The sequence below is a fragment of the Oryx dammah genome, unplaced genomic scaffold (assembly GCF_014754425.2).
Source record: "Oryx dammah isolate SB20612 unplaced genomic scaffold, SCBI_Odam_1.1 HiC_scaffold_29, whole genome shotgun sequence".
NCBI lineage: Eukaryota > Metazoa > Chordata > Mammalia > Artiodactyla > Bovidae > Oryx > Oryx dammah.
Genome location: NW_024070213.1, coordinates 31,047,864 through 31,072,315, shown reverse-complemented (window position 1 = coordinate 31,072,315; position 24,452 = coordinate 31,047,864). Strand labels below are relative to the sequence as shown.

At 36.0% G+C, this 24,452-nt stretch overlaps 1 protein-coding gene and 1 long non-coding RNA gene across 18 annotated transcripts in view; both read left to right on the top strand.

The window, feature by feature from the left end:
• Positions 1-24,155, top strand: part of C2CD5 (C2 calcium dependent domain containing 5) — a 90,196-nt gene extending 66,041 nt beyond the window's left edge. For 10 of the 17 annotated variants that reach the window (XM_040235343.1, XM_040235333.1, XM_040235332.1 and 7 more), the window contains 12 exons: positions 1,423-1,563; positions 4,260-4,323; positions 4,713-4,774; positions 5,000-5,098; positions 5,752-5,841; positions 6,319-6,406; positions 7,174-7,260; positions 16,408-16,458; positions 17,345-17,446; positions 18,757-18,947; positions 22,002-22,148; positions 22,853-24,155. In XM_040235343.1, the coding sequence (XP_040091277.1) occupies positions 1,423-1,563; positions 4,260-4,323; positions 4,713-4,774; positions 5,000-5,098; positions 5,752-5,841; positions 6,319-6,406; positions 7,174-7,260; positions 16,408-16,458; positions 17,345-17,446; positions 18,757-18,947; positions 22,002-22,148; positions 22,853-22,984 (1,254 nt within the window). In that variant the 3' untranslated portion in view covers positions 22,985-24,155. The remainder of the gene's footprint in view (positions 1-1,422; positions 1,564-4,259; positions 4,324-4,712; positions 4,775-4,999; positions 5,099-5,751; positions 5,842-6,318; positions 6,407-7,173; positions 7,261-16,407; positions 16,459-17,344; positions 17,447-18,756; positions 18,948-22,001; positions 22,149-22,852) is intronic. The other 7 variants (XM_040235348.1, XM_040235341.1, XM_040235347.1 and 4 more) reach the window with 2 other exon arrangements.
• On the top strand, positions 11,803-14,687 carry LOC120858940. Its single transcript, XR_005719971.1, has 2 exons — positions 11,803-14,335; positions 14,518-14,687. It is a non-coding gene; the product is annotated as an uncharacterized LOC120858940 (long non-coding RNA).
• Positions 24,156-24,452: the final 297 nt, after the last annotated feature.

The following is a 24,452-nucleotide window of genomic DNA, read 5'->3' as shown; positions in this document are numbered from 1 at the left end:
GCTCAGCTGGTAAAGAATCCGCCTGCAATGTGGGAGACCTGGGTTCGATCCCTGGGCTGGGAAGATCCCCTGGAGAATGGAAAAGCTACCCATTCCAGTATTCTGGCCTAGAGAATTCCAAGGATTGTATAGTTCATGGGGTCACAAAGAGTTGGACACGACTGAGTGACTTTCACTTACTTGCCTTGATGCTCCCAGTAAAATGAAGCTGGGCTGTATTCCTAATGGTTCGACCAGTTCCACCTAGTAGTAGCCTCCTGATAGATAAGTCCTTGTTGAGTAACCAAATAAATGGTTTAAATTTTTCTTTATTTAGTATAAAGAAAGATTGCTTATCTGTGGCAAAAATACTAAAATATGCAGGGTCTTTTCTTTCTCATTTTGTAGTCACTGTAACAGGCACTCTGTCAGATTTATGTAGGGCAGATTAATGTGGAAAGCAAATAAGGTAATGGATATGAAGGTGCTGCAGATTAGCTGAGTTAGGAAATGGTGCAGTGGCAGTCTTATGTAAGGTGTGCACTAGCAGAGAACGTTGAAAACAGTTTGGAAAGACCTTTTTAAAAATAATTTCCTTGGTCTTTTTTTTTTTTAGATAGCTCTGTTATTTCAACAGCAAGCTTTGTCTTTTACATTGGTGTTCTGTACATTGTGTACATTCCACTTTCTGTTGATATCCTTGTGGCCAGCAGCTATTTGGAACCTCTAGTTAGCTGCTATCTTTAGCTATAAAATAGATGAAAACTTACAAACCCATATAAGATTGCACCATACATTTACCTTAAAAAGATCATTGTAACTGTCAAGATTTATTTAGCTTAATAAGTTGCATAGCAAATACATGTATAATATATGTATTATGTGTACAAACACAAATATAGAGATACGTATGTCATATACCACATTTTACTATTTGGAGCTTTGAAAAATTAACACTGCATAAGATATAAAAGATTAGAATGTTATTTGGGTACATAATCTTTAATTCTTTATGAGTTATTTAGGACTTTCAAATGTCAGTAGAAAACACTGAGCTGGAAAACCCGCCAGTTCCCTACCAGGTGTAGTGTCCTCTTTGTACACTAGATGTCACTGTTGCTTTGCTGTGTCTGTGATAGTTTCTGGATTATTGTATCAAGGTGGTGGTGGTGGTTTAGTCTCTAAGTTGTGTCTGACTAAAAGAGATAGCCATGTAGTCTATAAACGTTTAATTATTCCTAGAGATTCTGATTAAATATAGACTATGAATACATTTTACATATCCCCCCCGTAATTTTCTATTAATATGAAAATTCAAAACCAGACTGAAGCATACAAATATCAAATCATTGTATTGAACACCTGAAACTGCTATGTTACATGTCAACTGAAGCTCCCTTAAACAGAAAAAGATACGATATAAAGCAGTTATATTTCTTTTAGGAGATATCTGAAGAGATTATAGGATCCCCCATCCCAGAACCTAGACAACGCTCAAGACTTTTGAGATCTCAGTCAGAAAGCTCTGATGAAGTTACAGAATTGGACCTTTCACATGGGAAAAAAGATGCCTTTGTTTTGGAGGTATTATTGCACTGAAATAATTTCTAAAAGTTTTTGAACGATATGTATTTTTACAGTCAGATCCTAAATTGGTGCGATTTTTAAAATCATTACAACTTACAACTGTTATAAATGTTAAAAGAATGTTTTCTTACAGCAATTACAACAAATTTGAAGATATAAAGACTTGGTAATATATCTTTTGTTTAATACCAGATGACTGATAAAATAATGTAGATGGTTTGAGAAGTAATGTTGGGGTTGAAAAAAAAAATTAAACTTTTAGAGCTATTTTTGTAAATTTGAATTAATTTAAATAAGGTTCTATTCCTTCACTTACTATAGTTCTTACCTACTTTATAGGTTGTAATGTTACTATAACATTTTTACATGTAAACATAATAATATAAGCACTTAGTGTTTTCTCGCTGAGTTCAGAATATGTAGTCGAACTTTCATGGTAAAAATACATTCAGAACTGACTTCCTTAAAGAATAAATGTGACATGAAAGGTTTATGAAACTTCTGCTTTCACAGATCTGCTTCCCAGGCACTCCCCTGTAGAATGCTTAGCTTTAAAAGGGTTGATGATCTTTCTTTGATCCTGAAAGAAAGGAAAATAAATGAAGATACTGAGAAATGTTTCCTGGTAAGGTGACAGATCCAAAATCACTGCTGATGGTGACTGTAGCCATGAAATTAAAAGACGCTTACTCCTTGAAAGACAAGTTATGACCAACCTAGATAGCATATTGAAAAGCAGAGACATTACTTTGCCAACAAAGGTCCGTCTAGTCAAGGTTATGGTTTTTCCAGTGGTCATGTATGGATGTGAGAGTTGGACTGTGAAGAAGGCTGAGTGCCGAAGAATTGATGCTTTTGAACTGTGGTGTTGGAGAAGACTTTTGAGAGTCCCTTGGACTGCAAGGAGATCCAACCAGTCCATTCTGAAGGAGATCAACCCTGGGATTTCTTTGGAGGGAATGATGCTAAAGCTGAAACTCCAGTACTTTGGCCACCTCATGCAAAGAGTTGACTCATTGGAAAAGACCCTGATGCTGGGAGGGATTGGGGGCAGGAGGAGAAGGGGACGACAGAGGATGAGATGGCTGGATGGCATCACCGACTCGATGGATGTGAGTCTGAGTGAACTCTGGGAGTTGGTGATGGACAGGGAGGCCTGTCCTGCTGCGATTCATGGGGTTGCAAAGAGTCAGACACGACTGAGCAACTGAACTGAACTGAAGGTGACAGTTGAAAGAAAAAATCCTATGTCTGCATCTCAGTAAAGCAGGAAGGTGATAGTAGAATTGAACTGGGTTGAGATTGGAGGCTTGAAGAGTCTAGAACAGTGCTTGTGAATAATTAGGATGTCAGCTGTAGAAGATGCTCAAGGCTTAACTGAGATAAGAGTGTTACCTTATAGAAAACTCAAACTATATGATTTTGTACGCTTTTCTCATAATTTCTACAGTCTGAGAATGGAAAAAAAGAAGTATAGGTCAGTGAAAGATTAAGAAGTAACAAGCTCCAGGGTTCTGTTTAGAGCAGTGCTACTCAGTGTCCTGTGAAATGGCATTGGCACCAGTTGGGAGTTTGTAAGAAATTCAGACCCTGGGGCCCCTACTTCAGACCTCGTACGTAAATATTTCAGTGTGGGGCCCAGGAATCTGTTCCACAAACCCTCCAGATGATTCTTAGCATTTCTTAAACCTTTATCCAGAGCATTTTTTTTTAGAACTTCATTTTTAATTTTTTTTATTTATTTTTATTTATTTTTTTTTTGTGAGTGCAAATTTTAAATTGTGTATGGGATTCTAGCTAATTGGAGAATGGAAGTGCTTCAAGTGTGGACAAGAGGGCAAGGTGTAGATTCAGTAAAAGGGACAGAGACACATGGGTTGTGCTTGGAGAGTGCTTGAGATCTTGGTGTGAAATGTTTTGGGGAATACCACAGTTGAGGTATGGCTATGACTGTGGGTAACTGAAGCAAAGTGTAAGTGAAAGTGATTCTTGACATTTCAAGGGTATGAGATAGGACTTAGACCCCCAAAGTACAGATGAATGTATGTATATGTCCAGTTGGATATGTTCACTATTTATAATTAACAATAGAATATTGAGATGTAAGAAAAATGGAATTTGTACTTATTCTTTTAAGATATACTTTTAAATTTATCCCTATGTAATTCTGTTTTAAAGTAGTTCCATATTTAGCCAAAAGATTTTTTAAAGTTACACTTTATTAGTTTAAACAGAGGTAGTGATTGTTTATGTTATCTTTGTAAATCTTTTGAAACATGCCGTCAAAAAGACTTGAGAAAAGGCTTGAGTTTTTTAACCCAGTATACTTTGTAATGTAAGATATTTCATTTAGAAGTATTTATAATTATTATTGCAGTAAAGTTTATAGATTCTAGAAAAATTTTTTCAAATTTTATGCTTTAACTTAGGGGAAAATGGCTCTACTTTTCCTTGACGCTTTATTTTTTCTATTTCTATTTATTTTTATTTTTTAAATTAATTAATTAATTTATTTTTTATTTTACTTTACAATTCTGTATTGGTTTTGCCATACATTGACATGAATCCACCACGGGTGTACATGCGTTCCCAAACTATTTTTTCTGTTTAATAAATAATAAAAATAATCTTAAAAATTTGAAATAACTACATATTTATTATTTATGTGATAGGTTTAATCTTTTCATTTTCAGATTGATGACACAGATGCTATGGAAGATGTCCATTCTCTCCTCACTGATGTGCCACCTCCTTCAGGTAAACAGAGAAAAATTACCTGAGAGGAGACTAGTTTTGCATATCAGTGTTTCAGTTCATAATTATTATAGCACTAACTTTAAAGGCTTTATCAGTGTTACATTCTGTCATGTTCTTTGCTGCCCCAAGATTGAAAACACAGTGTTTAAAAATATTTACATTAGAACTTAAGTGAACTGATTTTTAATCCTTTTATGTTTATCATTAACCCCCAAAACCATGCTAATTATTAACGTGGTCTAAAGTTTCCCAGAGGTATAGAGTTGTAGAAAAAAAGAATGAATAGATTTTACAGTTAGGACTTCATGTAATAATTGAAATATGTTATCCTTTAACAACAAGAATAAATGAAATATATCATAAGTTTTAACTGTAATTTATTTTGACAGGCTTTTATAGTTGTAATACAGAAATCATGCCTGGTATAAATAATTGGACATCTGAAATACAGGTAAACCTTTTGTTCTTAATTTTAAGCAAATATAGCATGTGTGATTTTGGCCAGTTTTTTCTTAACATGTGTCTTCTTTTTGCCTCCTTATTGCAATTAAATCTTATCTTTTTAGAAAATAATTATTACAGTAGTAGTATGATAGTTCTTGTTTGTTTTATTTTCTGTTACAGTATATAGTTAATAATAATGAAATGACATGCCATTATATCTTCCCATATTTAGATGTTTACATCAGTAAGAGTAATCCGATTAAGCAGCCTTAACCTGACTAATCAAGCCCTTAATAAGAACTTTAATGATCTCTGTGAAAACTTGCTTAAGGTAGGAACCTTCTGACTAACTATACTTTAGTTAAAATGCCTAAGGATCATGAGATTTAAAAAGAAAAGTGCTAAAAAAAAAAAAAAAAAAGAAAGAAAAGTGCTTATATTGTCTGGAATACGTTGCACAGTGGTAGGGGCAATTATTTTTATTTATTTTTCAATCTTAACTTGCCACCAAGTAAAATGCCAAAGTTGTCCTCTCCATCCTAATATGCCCCAGTATAAAAGGTATATATTTTGAGTTATTTCATAGCTTTAAACTGCATAAAAATTTATATTTATAAATTTTAAAAACCCCTCTTTCTTATGTTTTTATGACTTAGAAATATGACTAAATCTTTCTATCTGCTTAGATATTAAAACCATATTCATTTTTTAATGTTTTAAAATTTTTTCAATTAATTTATTTTAATTGGAAGATAATTACTTTACAATATCGTGATGGTTTTTGCTTTATATCAACATGAATCAGCCATGGGTGTACGTGTGTTCCCCGCCCCCCCAACTGTATTCTTAATGAAAGAATAGACAAAACAGAAATGTTTTAATCTTTTGAATTTTATTTGCCACAGTAAAATATGCATTAAAAATCTTTTTTTTTGGATTTTTAAATTAAAAGAAGTGATATTCCTAATACTTTCTTTTGTGTAGAGCCTGTATTTTAAACTCCGGTCTATGATCCCCTGCTGCCTCTGCCATGTCAATTTTACAGTCTCCCTCCCTGAAGATGAATTAATTCAGGTAATTAAAGCTTAGTCTGTTATTAAAAAATATTTCTTTGATCTGTTTTAATATTATACATTTGCTGTAATTGAGAAGTATGAGCTGCTTTATTTCAAAATATTTTTAAACATTGAGTCAGACCTTGTCTGTCCATTTTACTTTTGTGAACTCTAGTTATCTAAAGGTGGAATCCCGTGTATGCTCCAGCGTAACACCCACTGGGAGTTCTGCCTCAGTGTGACTTCTGCAGTGCCCATCCTTTAGAGAAGGTTCTTGAGCTTTTTCTGGAATACCTAGGTTTAGGTGTACATGTTGGGCCTAGTTGTAGTCTGAATATCTGAGTTTATGTGCAGTTCCGGTTAAGAATCTTAACCAGTAAAAGTAAAGGCAAATTAGCCAGTTTGTATAAGTTGTTCCATGGTAGTGAGAAAGATTTGTGAGGAGATGACTTTGGGAATGATTACTTCGCTCATCATATTGTTTCTGTGATTCTAGGTTACAGTCACAGCAGTTGCAATAACTTTTGACAAAAATCAGGCTTTACAAACTACAAAAACACATGCTGAGAAGTTATTGCAAAGAGGTAAACCTGTGGTAGATGGGAGCATGGTTCAATGAAAAAATATATTTGTCTATTTTATATTTCAGTGAAAAAATATAGAGGATGGGTAACTAACTAAATGATATGTTTTTTGGTAAGATACTGTTACTTTTCCTGTTTTCTTTATCAGGATAACTGTATGGATAAGCATATGACTGGCTTTTTTTTTTGGTTTCACACATGGATAGGTGGTTCACTGCTGTTTATGCAGGAAATGTGGCTTTTTTTTACATTTAGATTGTATCCTTAATTCTACAGCAATTTAAAGGCTCTGAAAAAAAGAAACTTTCTGAAGTTTAATGACTTGCTGGCTAAATAAATATCTAAAATATTTTAAGTTGAATATATTACACCTGTATATTATTGATTTAATGTCAGATTGAGAGATGTGTTAAATGATGATGTGTTCAGATATTTATCAAAGAAAATAGACGAGTAACTGGTTTAAGTATTACAGAACTGGTATAGTATCAATACAAAAGTAGGATAGTGATAATTATTAGTGAGTGCTTATTCTTTGCAAGGCATGTGCTAAGAGGTTTATATTATCATCCTTTCTAAATCTCAACAGCCCCTCCTGGAAAGATAGCAACCACTCTCAGTGTCTGCAGGTGAAGGTAGAAAGCAAGGAGAAAATAATCAGAATAAATTGTGTTGGGGGAAAACACATATATTATCCCAGATTCTTAATTTTTAAAAAATTAATGAGATCATTATGTAGTAATTTACATTTTTTCTTGCTTCTCTAGCCTCTACAGATAATGAAGAACTTCTGCAGTTTCCCCTGGAACTCTGTTCAGATTCACTTCCTTCTCATCCTTTTCCACCAGCTAAAGGTTGGTTAAGCAAGAGAAATGCAAGCACAGATACTAGTTTCTAGATACTTTTACTTGCTTCTTGATTGTAGGTGATCTTAACTTAATTTTGAAATGGAGATTTGCTCTTCATTCAATCATTGTATGTTTCTTCATGTTCATAAAGGGGAGAGAGTACTGTTGCTTTCATTTTAATTTCTCTAGTAGTCTCATCATAACTGATTAAGGTAACTTTTCATATGATATTCTGTTCTAGTACCTCAAATATATTAAAGTTTTATTTTCAGAGATTTGGATTTCCCAAAGTTAACTGTTCACGTATGGTAGCTATGATATTTTTATCTGGTGAATTTTTTCTAGCAACATTCTAACCTCTTGCAGAAACTTTAGATTTTCTTGGCCAACGAAATACTTATTTTCTTCAGAAGCCGTGTGGAGAGAGGTTTTGGGCAAGGATTAGTACAAGTGAGAAAGGGATGAGCTTTCTTTCAGGTGTCTTATATTTGAGGAACATATTTTCAAATGCAAAATGACTATCCCTTAATTCAATACCGTTACGTCTGCCTACATCTGTAATCTTTGGAGAAAAGTGGGAGGTAGTTTTTTCCATTTCTCTTGTGATTTCAATGTAATTCTTATAAAAATTTCAGAATTACTGTACCTTATCTTAGAGCAATTTATACACAATAAATGTTTGTGTTTTTTCCTCAATTTTTTATTCTGAGAAATGATATATTCATTATTTAAAATCAAATGGCCTTTCTAATGTTTACATTTTATAATGCATATGGTTTCTACTTGTCAGTTACTTTATCTGATACCAAGTGAGTTATAATACATAATAGCTATAAATTCACATTGTGTATATATCAGTAGAGTCTTTACTAAATCAGTTCAGAGTCTATGAAGATAAATAGATCTTGACTCATATTTTTGAGCTGAAAAAGTTAAGCTACTTTCAGATTTGGAACTTTCTAACATGATTACCATGTGGTTCTTTTTCCTTTTTGTCCAAATAAAATTCCGATTAAGAACTTCATAGAGAATTTCCTTAAAAAAAAAAAAAAGGGAATAAATCCAAAGATAATCTGAGTTCAGATTTATAACTTAAATATAGCTTTTAGAACAAAAAGCAGAACAGTCTAGAATCTTTCTTGAACTGACTAGATAGAAACTTACATTTAACACAGGGTTAGTTTCAAGCTACTTTTAGTTTTCACTTAGTTTATCCTTACCCAAAAGTGGTGAGGAGGGGGCAACTAAAACCAATAACCCAATCAGCAATAAGGTTTGATTAGTTGCTAATCTATAAAAATATTTATTTGTGGAGTTGAGGTCCCTGTCAGCTCTGTTTCATCATGTTGTTAATAGCTACTGAATTCTGCAGAAGATTAAATTTAAACTGTAAATTAACTATGTTTATATTGATAACTTACAGTTTTGGTAATAGCTTTCAAAATGTTTTCAAAGGTAATTAAAACTAATGCTTTTTGTAGTAATTAGTATATTTTGCACAAATGATACTCTGAACTGAAAAACAAAGAAGAATTTCAGTAGAATAAGTTATATCTAAACAATGCCTACAATATTTGCAGTTTATTCTAAGGAGCATGGGAAAGGGCCATACAGTGGACTCACAAAGCAAGAGACCTGGCCTTTTTCTCAGTTCTGCTCCTGATGATATCAAATGTGAGAACTGGGGCCAGGTAATCTGCAGTTAGGCCACCGACGTCTCAGTTCTTCATTTGTAAAATTTGAAAAGATGAAGATTCTCTCCTGCCTTTAAAATTCTCGGATTTTTTTGTGTTTCTTTGGTGTATGGTCCTTCAATTATTACTAAAAACATAAAAGCTAAATTATGCCTGAGGTCACACTGAGCTTCTTTGAGTTCATTTTCCAAATAGCCTCAAATCAGTTAAACCAATGATTTTTAAACCCTGTCCCTCCAAACCATAGAATTTCTTCAGAGGTGTCTTGTGGCCTTCCAAGAAATAAGGTATTGGGGGTAGTGCTGGCTCACCTACCTCTGAACTAAAGCAGCTTTGATTCACTGTGCTTTCTGTGTTGGCTTTCTATGTGATTTTGTTAGAAGGAAGGGTTTCCAAAAGTTTGAAAATCACTGAATCAGATCCTGCTGCCTTTATCATCATCGTCGTCACCGTTGTCACTTCATAATAATATCATCACATCTAATACTTATATATATATATATGTATATATAACTTTTAATACTAAGTACTTAACTGTAAAACCTATGTGCCTTTCTTTGAGTGTTATATTTTAAAATCATCAGTGAACACTAAAAAGTTTATCTGTGCATTTTTTTCTAAAGTCATGTATATTGTGGTTTATGTTGCATGCTTACTTATTGTCTTTGCTTCCTGACGTCTCTCCAGGAGAACATGTGCTATGCTATATACGTTAAAAAAAGTTATTTCAAAATATTTTAGAAAATTTGAGGATAGAATGGCTTTTGAAAGGTAGAAAACATATAATAATAGAGTGTTATATTATGAATGTAGTAGCTGAATATTTTAACATGAAGGCAGGGTTTGAATAGAGAATAAAAATATCTGGGAACGGTTAAGCTTAGTGGTTTAGAGGAAATAGGTGGGACAAAGAAAGGCAAGGGTGGGAAATAAATGTTAAAAAAAAACTTTCTGCAACCAGAGGCTTAAAAATTGACGACTGATATGATAAGTAAAATAAATACATAGTTTTCATAGTTAGATCAGTTAGCTAAGCTGACTGAGATTTATCTTTTTTAATTCTGAAGACTTTGAATACTAATTTATTTTCCATGTTCTCATCATAGATGGGATGATTTATGAAAATTTTTATTTCTTTTTAGTTGACAGAGTAGTGTCAAGAGCTGTGCACAGTATGTTTATTAATACTTCCATCTTTTCACTTGTAGATAAACCTTTACTTATCTTTTTGTGTTACTGAAAATGAATGACTCTTTGAAGAGAAGATGTTTCAATTACATGTATTCTAATTGACTGTGTAGAGTAAACCCGGGCCTGAGTTGTTCATCCGTGTCCAGTTTTTTTTCCCTTCCATCTTTTGTTATACTTGGTTTTGTTTCTCAAGGTAAACAAAACAGTTTTGATGTATGTCTCAAATTATGGTTGATTTGGTGTTACCTTGCTAGTTATCTTGATTTTTCTGATTTGAAATATCAAAAAGTGCTGCGCCTAAGTAATTTCTTAAAGAACATTATCAAGTGAAGGTCATCAAAATTCTTAGAATACTGTGAGGAACAAAGATGATGTGGCATCACCATAAATTACTTTTTTTTCATATGAACCTGTGTTATAAGAAAAAAGATAACAGCAAATTTTTTATGGCACTTTCATATTTTTCCTCTTCATTAATATCTATATGTCAATTTTTTTAATATGTCATTTCACTCTGAAATGAGAGTGAAGTGACATTTTTTTAAGAGAATTTAAAAATCATATATATTTTATGAAATGAAAGTGAAAAAAGATTGAGCAAATATAGTAAAAATAGAGAATCTGAGTAAATGTAATCTGGGTAAAAGATGTGTATAATTTTTTAATATAAAAGATTAGCATATTGCTTTAGTAGATACACATTTAAAGGTCTGAATCTTGAGATATTAGATACCATATTGGCGGACTTTAAGAACTTATGTTAGACAAATGTGTGTGATTCATATACTACTATATATATATATAAATAGATATCAAATTCTTTATAAATCTAATCTATATTAGGATAATGGTTTTCATTAAAATTCTGAGAATTTAAGGCTATAAAAGGGTTTAATTAAGTCACTTTTAGTGTTTATATACTGTTGGGTGAAACTGTATAGAGGAAACATTTTTTTATTACTCCCCACCCCCACCATGCTTGTTTCTGCTGTCACTTGGCTTTATGCTGGGCTGGTATCCTCATGTTCAGTTGCATTAACTACAGGCTGGGAGCAGTTCTCTTTTCACTGAGCAGTTGCTGATTAATGTGACAAACATAAGTCACATTCTGGATTTAAGTAAAAAAGAAAACACCCCTCAATGCACTGTACTCCATAATTAGGTACTCCACAGTACAATGCACTGTACTCCACATTGGAACCTTTTTCCTTTATTTTTACAGTAAGCTATTGGAGTTTACCTTTTTGTTAAACCAAATTTGATTTTTAAATATAGCTTAATTTTTTAAACTTAAATGACTTGCTTTAAATTATTATAAACTAGTTATTAGAAATATAAATCTATAAGAATTACAGAAATTAGCTTTTAGTTTTTCCTGCCAACTAATGGTTCTGAATTCTTACAAGTATATATATTTCTTTATGTTAACTAAAATTTCTTTATATTAACAGTTCATTGCATGTCTGTTTTTCCTATTTTTTAAGATATATTTTGTCACTGTGACCAAATGGTGGGCTTCCCTGGTAGCTCAGCAAGTAAAAGAATCTACTTGCAATGCAGGAGACCCCAGTTCGATTCCTGGCTCAGAAAGATCCCCTGGAGAAGGGATAGGCTACCCACTCCAGTATTCTTGGGCGTCCCTGGTGGCTCAGGAGGTAAAGAATCTGCCTGCCATACGGGAAACCTGGGTTTGATCCCTGAGTTGGGAAGAGCCCCTGGAGGAGGGCATGGCAGCCCACTCCAGAATTCTTGCCTGGAGAAGCCCCATGGACAGAGGAGCCTGGTGGGCTGCAGAGTTGGACGTGACTGAGACACTAAGCACACGTGACCAAGTGGTAGCAGCTGTTAAAAATGCTGCCTTTCCCTTGCTATTGGTGGCCACAGCAATCAGTAGGGCACCCTGAAAGGTGAACAATACTGAGGGGAAACAGAATGAACAGGAACTCTCTAAAGAGTGGAAAATGTGAAAACTGCACCTAAGAAGTGTGAAGGAAGCAGAGTTGATGAAGAGGTAGAGATAAGGAATCTTAGCTTCTTCAAGGCAGCTCGAGGGCAGTAAACGCCAGTCAAGGAACGAGGGAGTGAAAAGCAAAGAAAGTGGAATTGGGCTACTGACCAAAAACCAGGATTATTTGGGGAAAAAAGATAACAAAGGATGGTAGTGAGAGGAGTGAATGATGGGGACTGAAGAAGAAAAGCAAGTGGGTTAGGGAAGTTTTAATGATTCAATAGGGCAACTAATTGTCTTTTGTCATATATTATATATTATCTGTGTATTGAATTTTTTTTCTCCTAGTGAAATATCCAGATCAAAACAACTTACATTTTTCTCCATGCCTTAATAATTTTTAACTGTAATATGTCAGTTTCATTATCAGACCACCAATATTTGCAGACCATTAGGGTCCAGGTATATACTAAAGGTTTACATACATCATTTGTCTCACTCAGTCATTAAGCCAGATACTGATCAGTGCATTAGAGACTGATGGAAATGCCTAAAGGAACATAAAACCAAATTTTGATCATCATAGTTTAAAACTGAGCATGTTTAAATAGGAAAATAAAGCATTATGATTTAGAGACTCCAGATTGCACATAGTTTTATCTGCCGGAGAATCTTTTCAGAGTTTGCAGGAATTTTTTCAGTTTTAATAACTTTCTTAGGGTGACAGGAAAAGAATATCTCAAAGACTTTTTTAATTATTCAGAGCAAAAATGATCTATAAATTTTAATGATAGGAAGTAAATTGTCAAAAGAGTAGTTAGTGTAAGACTTTATCGTGGCTAGTACATCCCTTTGTCATTGGTAACACAGATGGTTTAGGAGAATGGAGGCGTCTCAAACTTTAGAAGCACTGGCAGGTGTATAATTGAAGGAGGAAGAATTCTTGCTAGATTTTCTTTCTGTTTTTCATCTGTATGCTCATTTCCACTAAACCACTTTAATCTAGATTAATCCCCCTCCCCACTCTGCTAAGGCCTGTTAAAAGTCACTGGAGTATACTAAGAAAATAGTTCTGTATGTTCTGTTTGCCTTGTTAACTTTCCAGCATTGTTTTTTTTGAGGGATTATCACTATCACTTAGTAGATTTTTTGAACAGCAAAATTGTATTCAGTGGGCAAGGAAATGGTAAGAGAACTGGGTTGCTGTGTGGCTTGATTTAAACTCTCTTTGCAGCTTCAGTGGGGACCTGACGTATGAAGCGTTTGTCTCAAAGTCTTCCACAGAGATGTACAAATGGCCAGAACTGAGCATGGGCTCCCCAGCAAAGCCTCAAGGACATTTAAAAAGATTTCTACTTCTGAGTGTGAAATCTGTTGCCTTTTTTTAGTACTGGCTTAGAGATTGCATGGGGCTTCCCCGGTGGTTCAGCAGTGGAGAATCTGCCTGCAGTACAGGGAACAGGAGATATGGGTTCGACCCCTGGGTGGGGAAGATCCCCTGAGGAGGAAATGGCAACCTACTGCAGTTTTCTTGCCTTAGAGAATCCTGTGGACAGAGGAGCCTGGTGGGCTACAGTCCATGGGGTCACAAAGAGTCAGACACAATTGAGCATGCATACACTGGAGATTACAGAGGCTTCCCCAGTAACTCAGACGGTAAAGCATCCGCCTGCAATGCAGGAGACCCGGGTTCGATCCCTGGGTCGGGAAGATCCCCTGGAGAAGGAAATGGCAATCCACTCCAGTATCCTTGCCTAGAAAATCCCATGGACAGAAGAGCCTGGTAGGCTGTACAGCCCATGGGGTCACAAAGAGTCAGACACTACTGAGTAACTAGCACACACACAACCGGAATTTCTGCTTTGTCAGTGAGCCAGACAGCTAATGTCTATGCTACCTTCTCTTTTGAAAAAGGCTGTTACCTGGGAAACCAAACTGTAATTAGAAGGGGCAGAGAGCCTGAGGTCAATAGAAGTTTGAGGTGTTCAGACCAGTCCAAAGTGCTGAAGTCCACAGGACTAGCTTCTCTTGGGCCTTTTCTCTGATAGAAAAAATGGACATCCAGGCAAACATGGCAGAAGGTGAACCTGCTCTCCTTCAGTGAGGTCAGAAGACTCATTCTTTCCCTCTACGTCTCCAGTTTAAGAACTGTGTTCTTTTCAGATTTTAATTCAGACACATTCACATTTGAGGGCTGGGAATAAATATTTTTCCTCTTGCTCCTCTTCACCTTTTGTAAAATTTTGGGGTTCAGAGGTTAAAGCGTCTCCCTCCAATGTGGGAGACGCGGGTTCGATCCCTGGGTCAGGAAGATCCACTGGAGAAGGAAATGGCAATCCACTCCAGTATTCTTGCCTTGGGGAATCCCATGGACAGAGAAGCCTAGTAAGTTACAGTCCACGGGGTTGCAAAGAGTCAGACACGACTGAGCAACTTCACCTAGTAAGTGTAGTAAGTGTACATGATAAAAAATTCAAATCCTACAAAAAGACCACATTGTCCAAAATAAAGCTCCCTTCTCCCTTCTTTTCCTTCCCAAGAGGCAAGTGCTCTTAATAGCTCTATTGTCTCTCTTTGCAAAGATGTTCTATTTATCCTTTTTTAAAAACAAAAAACACAGATATTCTACAGATCATTGTATACCTTTACTTTTTAACATGACATATTTGAAGATGGGAGCAGATAGATTCTACATGTATAAGCTCTTTTTGTGGACATTTTATATACAGTTGCTACCAGGGAGTTCCATACTGCCAAGATAATATGAAGGTATAGAGGATAATTTTAGTCATTTTCTTGTTTTCTTTTAGCCTCCCCTCCCTTCTTCCGATCCCCACACAATAAAACTAGGGTCTCTAATGCTGACTGTATTTTCTGTGTCTGTACTCAGTGAGGCTGTGCTGCCCAGGACCTCTGGGAGTCCTGGAACTCCCCTGGGATATGTGAGCCTGAGGTGGGCCACTTACTTTCCCAGCTTCTGCATTGGATCAGCTGTTGCTAGAAATTGAGTGTCAGTTCTGTTTAGTCTTCCTGCTGTAGGTCCTGTCTCCTCCTGGGCTTCCAGTACCCCTCAGGACTCCGAATCAGGAGGACACTCCCTCGAAAACTTCATGATGGTCAGGGCACACCCAGTGTGATCTCCTCACAAGGCATTTTGTGAACTTCTCCTCGTGATCCCTTTTATTGACAGCTGTGTGTTGTAAGAGGAATGTTGATCACTGTACTGTCTCCAGTATTAGCTCGTGGTCACTAGCCTTAGGAAAAAAGAGGTGGAGTGGGGATGGGAGGTATGTCATTGCCCCCCAGTTGGCAGAAACATTCTGTATAAATCTGATTTTTGAAAATTACAACTTTTACAAATTTAAGAATATTACCCCCCCAAATCACCATATGACACAGAGACAAAAATATATTTACTTATTTACTTAGTTTATAATTTTTTAAAAAATGGCTGACCCAAATTATTCTTAGTGTTTTTATGAGTTATTTCCATCTTGGCAATACTATGTCCTCAGTTATGAGATTCTTAGAAACAGAAATTCAAATATGCTAGTGTGGGTAGAGCCTGAAAATTAGAAATAGATGATGAAGATTTTTTTTTTTTAATGTAGTGCTGCTGTTTGAATTTGTACAGTTCCTTAAATATCTGTGATAAAAATATAAACTTTCAGGAAGAATTCAAGATGTTGCTTTTGTGAGCTTACTAGAAAGGAGGTTACAGTTTGGGATTCCTAGTTATTTCTGTGAAAAGTAGTCACCTTTTAGTTCCATAAAGTCATGATAGTTTCAGAGGAAGCTGTTGAAAGTGAAAGCTTTGAATGAGGGGATTGGTGGTGAGGTGGGTGGGGCGGGGCTAATGTATGGTGGGCGTTTATCTATGAGACACAGGTCACTGCTTTGTCTGTAGCTCTTAATCTTACTGGCTTCTCCCCCCCACACATTTACCTTCCTGTTTCATTTCAGATTTTCTTCCCAGTACATTGACCCTTCTCTCTGTTCAGATTTCCCACATTCTGCTTCCCTCCCACTAACATTTGTTACTGTGTGGATATTTTCTAACATGTCGAGTTTCTGGAACTTTCTTTGTGTTATAATAACAAGTAATCTTTCTTGGCATGGTGTTTATTAACTGAGCTAGTTTTCATATATCAATAGAAACTGCCATTTTAAACCTAAGTACTTCTATTTGGTTTGCTTTTATAATGAGGCCATAAAAATTTTCTCCTATTCATCTGGTTTTTAGAGAGTATTAACCAAGAGCAAAGAGATACTGGCTTGTACTTAGCCTCCAAGCTAATGTTGTTCATATTGTCTTACTAGAACACCTGGAGAGTGCAAGTTCTAACTCAGGTATACCAGCTGCACAGAGAGGTGAGTTTGTCTAATTAAGCAAATAGTCACCAAAGGTGTGAAATTCTAGCGTGGTGGTGCATAAGCATACAGACATTGAAGAAATGCACTGGACAATGGAATAGACACCAAAATGTGGCTTTATTGTAGTTAGATTGTGTAATTCAAATATTATTTACGCCATCTAGCATTTTAATAGTGTCCCAGTTTCTAAAGATAAGACTTTAGCTTTTAATATTATTTTTTAGCTCAACAGTAGTAAAAGATCCTCTTTTGAAAAGAAGAACTTGTTGGGCTCACACTTGATCCTCACTCCATGTTAATAGAAGCTTTGTTGCCAAAATCAGATGTGGAAATAGGATATTGATAAAAATGACCCTTTGGCTTCCTTGTTACTACTGGTGGAAAGAAGATATTTTGCAAAAAAATAAGTTAACTAGTGATTTTTTTTTCATGTATCCTTTAACATTTCTCATTTATTCATTTATTTTTTTTGATTTCAGAGCAAAAATAGGTCAAGGAATTATTCACTAAGTTCTGATTGTAAATTAAAGTCCTAAGTATAAACAGCTAAAACAGTGTAAAATAAAAACAAGGGAAAGGAAGTTAGTTAAAACGCAGCACGTGACCCTTTCCTTGATCTTGGTAGACCCGCTTCTGTTCCCCCCTAAGAGACCACACAGCTCTGACATCACCAGAGATGCTCAGCCAACCGACAACTTGGTTTTGGACAAATCAGTGTCTAAAGCTTGATTCTTTACTATCTCTCTCACCTGACTTGAAAAGGACCACCTTTCCCCCTAAGTTACAGTTAAATTACATCATCGAGAGGAGTGTTGTGACGAGTAAGAGACGTCATCCATATTTTTTCTTTGTTTTTTCTTTTGTTTTCTGTCTGTGTTTTCAGCAACGTCAGTTGATTACAGTTCCTTTGCAGACAGATGCAGCAGCTGGATAGAGCTCATTAAACTGAAAGCTCAGACCATAAGGCGCGGATCAATTAAGACAAGTAGGCGGATGTTTCTACCACGTTGTGATTTGAGAAGCATATCCTTGATTTCCCAGTGGTGAAGGCTGGCCCTGACTACTCAGTAATAACATTGCCAATCAATCATGTGTTGGAGTGTGAAAGCTGCAGATGCTAACGGTCATTTAGCAAAAGCTTTTGAAGGGCCTTTAGATGTTTAAATTGCAGCTGCAGGGTTGTGTTTTTGGTGTTTTATTTTGGTGAAGGTATTCTTAAACGTATATAAATAGATATTATGTCACATAGTGGAAGGAAATTAATGAGCTTTTATTGAAGAGACTCTTTCAGGGTCCGAGGTCCTGGGTGGTATACGGCGTCTGTCAGATGACTAAGAGTAATGTCTAGAGTGAGAATAGAAGGCATCTCCAGAGAGAAAGTGGCCAACTCTTATCTCACTGCTAGACTCAGCATCAGGACTAAGATTTTTTTTTTAATCTATACTCCATGTGTTTTGGTAGACTTTGAGGTAAATGTATTTGAGTGAAAGAGTTGACATTAAAGGGAAGGAACTGTATTTAGGGGGAAGCTCACAGCCTATGGAACCAACCAGCTCTGGTTTTGAATCCTAAAAGTGCCATTTTAATACGTGTGTGACCTTGGCAAGTTATTTAAGTTTTGTGAGCCTCAGTTACCTCATGTGTTAAATGGGGATGATAACACCTATGTTGCTGCGTTGTTGTGAAAATTATAGACACACACACACGTGTGTGTGTCTGGTTCATGGTAGTTATTTGATAAGCAGTAGGTATTTGTTATTTTATGAACAATTAACTTTTAGACAGCCAAGGTCATTTGTTAAATTTTTTAAATTACAACTTTGATCGAGAAGGTTTGGAAAAGAAACCTGCTACAACTAGTTAAGATAAGGTTTATCTACAAGTTGACAATGATGAAGTCATCTGAAAAAAAGATGGAAAACACTGCACTGGGAAATGTAACAACTTTCACACTCTCGTGATAATTTGTTCCTACAGCAGATTTTTTAATGCTCTACCGCTTTTTCTTTGTCTTCACTTTATAACGATCACTGTGTGTGTAGCTACACCGCATCGACATTTTCTTTTGCAGGAATGCCATTTTTCTTCCCAAAGATTCCATTCCAGCATTTCCGCTTACGTTTTTCTTTCTCTCTCTTTGTAATTGCATGCAGTGCATGGTAATTTCTTTTCTTTCATGACATGGCTTAGCCTCACAGACAGCTGAATGTTGTCACCACTTATTTGGAAACACTAGGGAATCATTGAGTCACCAACATGTGATCTTGATGCTTTCTCTTCTTTTTCCAATTTTAGCAGTGACAGTTGAAAAAGCAAGTCCAATGGGTGAAGGAAACTTCCGGAATCGTTCTGTTCCACCTTGTGCAAATTCTACTGTTGGGGTTGTTAAGATGACACCTCTTTCTTTCATTCCTGGAGCAAAAATAACAAAATATCTTGGGATAATTAACATGTTTTTTATTCGGGAAACTACTTCTCTACGTGAGGTAATTTTATAGTTGTTATTTCATTGTGTTTGTGAATTTTTTGTGGTTGAAAGAATTAGTATCAAAACCAAACATGTTTCAAATTGTTTGTTTTTTTTTTTGCCAAAAGTAACACACACACACACACACTTTTTTCCATAACCTGTCTGGATTGGCTATAGATGAGGCTCAGATGGTAAAAGTGTCTGCCAGCAATGTGGGACACCCGGGTTCGATTCCTGGGTCAGGAATATGCCCTGGAGAAGGAAATGGCAACCCCACTCTAATATTCTTGCCTGGAAAATTCCATGGACAGAGGAGCCTGGTAAGCTATAGTCCATGGGGTCACAAAGAGTTGGACGTGACTGAGCGACTTCACTTTTGCCTTCAGTATTATCACAAGAGTTGTGTTTTGTTTAAATTCATTTGTTATTAGAAGTTACAGATCCTTATCAGAGGGTAAATTTAAAAAAAATAAATGTATCCATGTTTGATAGAGGTTTAAAACAGCCCTGAGCTTAGTTTCTCAGTAGGTGTTTGCCTGAGGTGGATTTAAATGGCAATTTTTAAGAGTCCACATTAAGAAATAGTAGGGGACTGTATCCTGAATAGATGTCTTTGGAGATTTTTTTAATATCATTTAGTTCTGTCATTTTCTCCTGACAAAGAAGGAGGCTGCTTGTTTTCTCCTCTAGCCATCAGTGTTATTTGTTCAAGTGCCTACTTCACACTGGGTATCATTAAACTTTAATTTGTTTTTTAAGTAACAGCAGTTATAATCTCTTGCTTGATGAGGTCAGAATTAAGAATCAGAGTCAGCCTATTATATCTTGCATTACAGAGGAATTTAAACTCAGGAAAAGATTATATTTCTATTTGTCTTACATTTCTTGAGCAGGGCTGCTAAGCAAGTTAATATAGTGAGTAGGGAAAATTTTTAATTGTTTAAGTGTGAAACCCAATAAATCTTCAAAATTTACTTTAGCAGAAGTTTGTATTTTTTTAAAGTGTGTTAATTATGAACACAACTTAATTGTGTTCTCCCCCCGCCCCCATTGTTTCACCAGCAGTGTTTGTATGCCTTCTTGGAAATAGCAGCCTGCTTACTAACCTCAGGCTCACTCTCCTGCACCTAGCATAGTGCCTGGCGCAGAGTAACCACGAGCCGTTTTTGTGTAAATGAGGGAGTGACTTCTGACAGATTAATTAATTAATTAAATGTTTCCTTTAAGAAAAATTATTTTTATAATCATATTCTAATTGTGTTGAGATGAAAAAGAAACTATCTCAAGATATTCTAAAACACCTTTTAACGTAGAATTAAAATAGGCAACACTTTTAGATCCATTGAGGTTTGACAAAGAAATCTGGGTTTGAGAAGCTGTCATAGATTGGTGAATTAACCTTTTCCAGTTGCACATGGATATTATACTGTCAGATCCATAAAATTTTCTTTCCAAAGTGTCTTTTCAACTGCAGAAGCAACCATACCCTGAAATGTTGCTTCACAGATTTCCTTTCAACAGAGATTTATAATACCAGCTATAATGTAGTTAATAGTATAATATGTAGTGTATGCATGCACGTGGGCTAAGTTGCTTCAGTTGTGTCTGGCTGTTTGCAGCCCCATGACTGTAGCCCACCAGGCGTCTCTGAAGATGAGATTCTCAAGGAAAGAATACTGGAGTGGGTTGCCATACTCTACAGGGGCTCTTCCTGACCCAGGGATTGAACCCACGTCTCTTATGACTCCCGCCTTGGCAGGTGGGTTCTTGACCACCAGTGCTACCTGAGAAGCCTGTATATAGTGTAATATCTGAAATCTGTTCATTCCTTGTTGAGTTATTTGCTTTCAGTTATGTGATATTAGAATTTACCCCTCCGTATGGTCTGTTACTCTAAGAATTTTACTCTGTGATTGAGTCAGAGGCAGGCTGAAGCAACTCCTTTAATTCCTTAATGACAAACTTTATGTAGGATCCTGTAGCTTTTCAGAAAAACGTGACCTAGACAAATGCTTTTTCTAACAGTGTATTAAATTTTGCCCTTACCTTCCAATTTAAAGTTGGAAATTTCTTCCTAGATTGTGAAAAACCTTCAGTAAAATTTGTGGAAAATTTAGATTGTAAAGCATTTTGAGCTATCAGCTGGCCTTTGGCTTCTGTCTTGTTTGGTTTTGAACACTGCAAAAGTTCCCCAAACTGTTGGGTTTCTTTCCATGACAAATACATGCAGATCACTGGGCACATGTGCCTGTGGAAACAGGTGTTAGTGTCTGTAGCTGTGAGCCTGGCAGACGCAGCCCCTGGCAGGGTGGAGTTTAGTGGACAGTAAGTGATCATCATGTGGTGAATACGTGGCTCTTAGTAATAGTAAGTCATATAAAGAAATACCACAAGGCTCTCAGAGAATGTTAACAGGAGAACGTAATTTAGGTCTGATAGGGTAGGTTGCTCTGAAGAAGTCACATGTAAACCAAGACCTGAAGAACTGAGTACGAGTTACCCTGGTGGAAAATCGGGTGCGGACCCTTCATGTACAATGACCCCAAGGCTGGAAAAGGTGTCAGACCCTCAAGAAACTGAAAAAGATGAGTGCGACTTGGAACATGGTTCATTTTCAAAGTGGGAGATATGGATAGCAGGGAAGTCTCATTGTTTATATTTACCATCAATATTTGAATGATGATGGGAACAGTTTGATGGAGGGAGGTGTTGACAGTGGAGGAACAGTTAGAACTCTTGCTCTGCCATCTGTCCACTAGCTCTGTGTTCCACCTTCATCCTGGGCATGTCACATGAGCTTCAGTTTCATCATCTCTGAAATCAAGATAGTAATCCCTGTTGGGATTATGACACAACTTCGTGACTGAACACCAACAATAATCCCTGTTGTAGACAAGTGTTAAGTAAAGGTTTTTTCATTCATGCAACAAATCCGCATGGTGAAGGAAATTAAAAGGACCATCCATTATAGTAAGATCACTTAAACTGTTTTAATATATATTCTTTGATGTTTTATGTACATTCATTTACACAGGTATATAGTTTGGTTTTCTTGTGCATTATCCTTTAGGAAGGTGGAGTCAGTGGTTTTCTCCATGCTTTTATTGCTGAAGTGTTTGCCATGGTGCGCGCACATGTGGCTGCGCTGGGAGGGAACGCTGTTGTCTCCTACATAATGAAGCAGTGTGTCTTCATGGAGAATCCAAACAAAAACCAGGTGAGGTGGAGTTAAAAACCTGATAGGGAGACCCTACAAATTTACCCTATGGGCTTTTCACCTCCCACCCACCTCCAAAAAAAGAGAATTGCTCCTCAGAGCTCTTTGATTCCAGAGGCTCAAAACATGTTTTAGTAAATATATTGGTAACTGTGGTCATACATAGGTCAGGTGCTGTTTTCACATCCCCAGTGACTAGTTATTAGTCTGAAATACCTCTGGAAGTTTTGCTCCTAAATTACTTTTCCCACCACCTTCTTGGGGGGGTTCTTTGGGATCCCGCGATGGCTAATGGAGGACAGTTAAAGATGCCCTCTAGTTTGAGCTGTGATGCTGTCCACTTCTGACTGCTCTGTTGGTGAAGAGTACGTCCTGATGGGGCCACACTGTTAATTCTAATAAGTAATATAATTCTGTTAATGAGGATAGGGGAGTGTTGCTTAGGTTAAATTTTAGAATAGATTTCTATCAGCTTTGTTAACATAATAATTCACTTACAATTGTTAAAGATAGTCCTTTAAAAAATTAAATAACTGTATTAATGAATTTTTTTGTTTCCTTTCCTATGCATTGCCTTCTTATCCTTTGCTCATTTTTTTCTTGGACTGTATGCTTGTTTCTGCTCGACAACGCTGCCCCCAGCGTAACGGGAGAATATGAGCGTGTTCCTGAAACGTGACTGAAATGTCCTGTTGTTCTTTTAGGCACAGTGTCTCATAAACGTCAGTGGTGATGCAGTGGTTTTTGTTCGTGAATCTGAATTAGAAGTGGTGTCTACTCAGCAGCCTGCTGCCAGTTGCCAGCCCTCATGTACTGGAGGAGAAGTCACAACCTGAAGTCAGTTGGAAAGAAAGAGCTCAACTAAATGACATTCATCAATTTCCTTTGTCATTCATTTATCATACTAGACATAAAAAATGAACTTAATATGAGAGAATTAAGAAAGAATTGATCCCATATGAAAATGTTTGATTTGAATGGGATCACCTTGGAGGCATGAGAATTTTCAAATCTTGACGTTTTTTTTTTACCAAGGCTAGACAGACAGGCCTTATGGAGGCTTGACTCCCCAGGAAGTTCAGATAAATTTCTCTGAGAACTGTAGCAAAGATGCAAGCTATTTATAATTTATGTTGATTTTAATAAAATCGTAACTTAGATTATCAGGAAATTAGGCTAGCTATCCTGGTGTAATTTATAAAAATTAAGTAAGAAAGTAACAAATTGTTAATAAGTAATCTGATTTGAGGAATGTATGGGGAAAATGTCAAGTTTTCAGAAAACTGTGAGTTTATTCATGTGTTATTTTGATGAGGAATTTGGTAACAGCTGGAAGGGAAGAGTGCTTTAGCCATCTTTGAAAAAGAAGTTAAACTTCTGTGACTTGTATCTTAATTGCTGCAAAAGTAAAATCTGTTTATCAGAGCCAGTGTCCTTTCATTGGAAGCTTAATAATATCTCTAAGGAAGGAGGAAAAAATTACTATATAACTTCATTTTTACCCAAGTTTCTCTTTGTGTTTAATTTTTCTGGAAGGGGCTTGGCTTCAACTGGGAAGAACAGGCCAATGAGTTTTGTTGAAGTACTTAAAATATGATTGATCTAGTTGGAACATAAAATTATTTTCTAATAAAGTCATACTGAACTCTTACCAAATAAACAGAATTTTAGTACTATCTTATTAGGGGTTTGGGGTGGTGAGGTAGACTGTATTTGGCATAGAATTTGGAAATGTAACTTGAATGTAAATATGCTGCAGAATGTTGAATGTATAGATAGAAATACTTTTTTTTTTGTCAATGCCAAATACATATGACAGATGAATCTTTAAAAGTACATTCCTCCTTTGGACAATAAAATTTCTTTTTAAAACTCATGATTTTGCTCTTCCAGGATAACAGCTGCCCTAAAGATTAGGAGTCATTTCCTTGTTATCACAGGTGTCAATATTTTTCTGTATTTTGTTTATAATTTTATTTTTTAAATAAAAGATTTTATAAACTGGAATATTCCTAAATCTGTTTTTTTGCCTCTTTGTAGTATTGTCAGTGGTCAGAAATCACTTTCCATATGATCATCTTCATTTCTTTAGTCAACAATCATCTGTTGTATGTCTGTTCTTCATTTGGAGGGGAAATACATGTGTAATTGTGCCACTTTCATTGTTGTTGGTAGGAAACCTGCACTGTTAAGTGGGAAAATGTGTGTAGCTTGGGATGAAGGTGGCTTCCCCAAGAGCTCATACTGGAGCTCATTCTGGAACAATAGGTACTTGGAGTGGACTGACTTGTTCATAGTTTTATC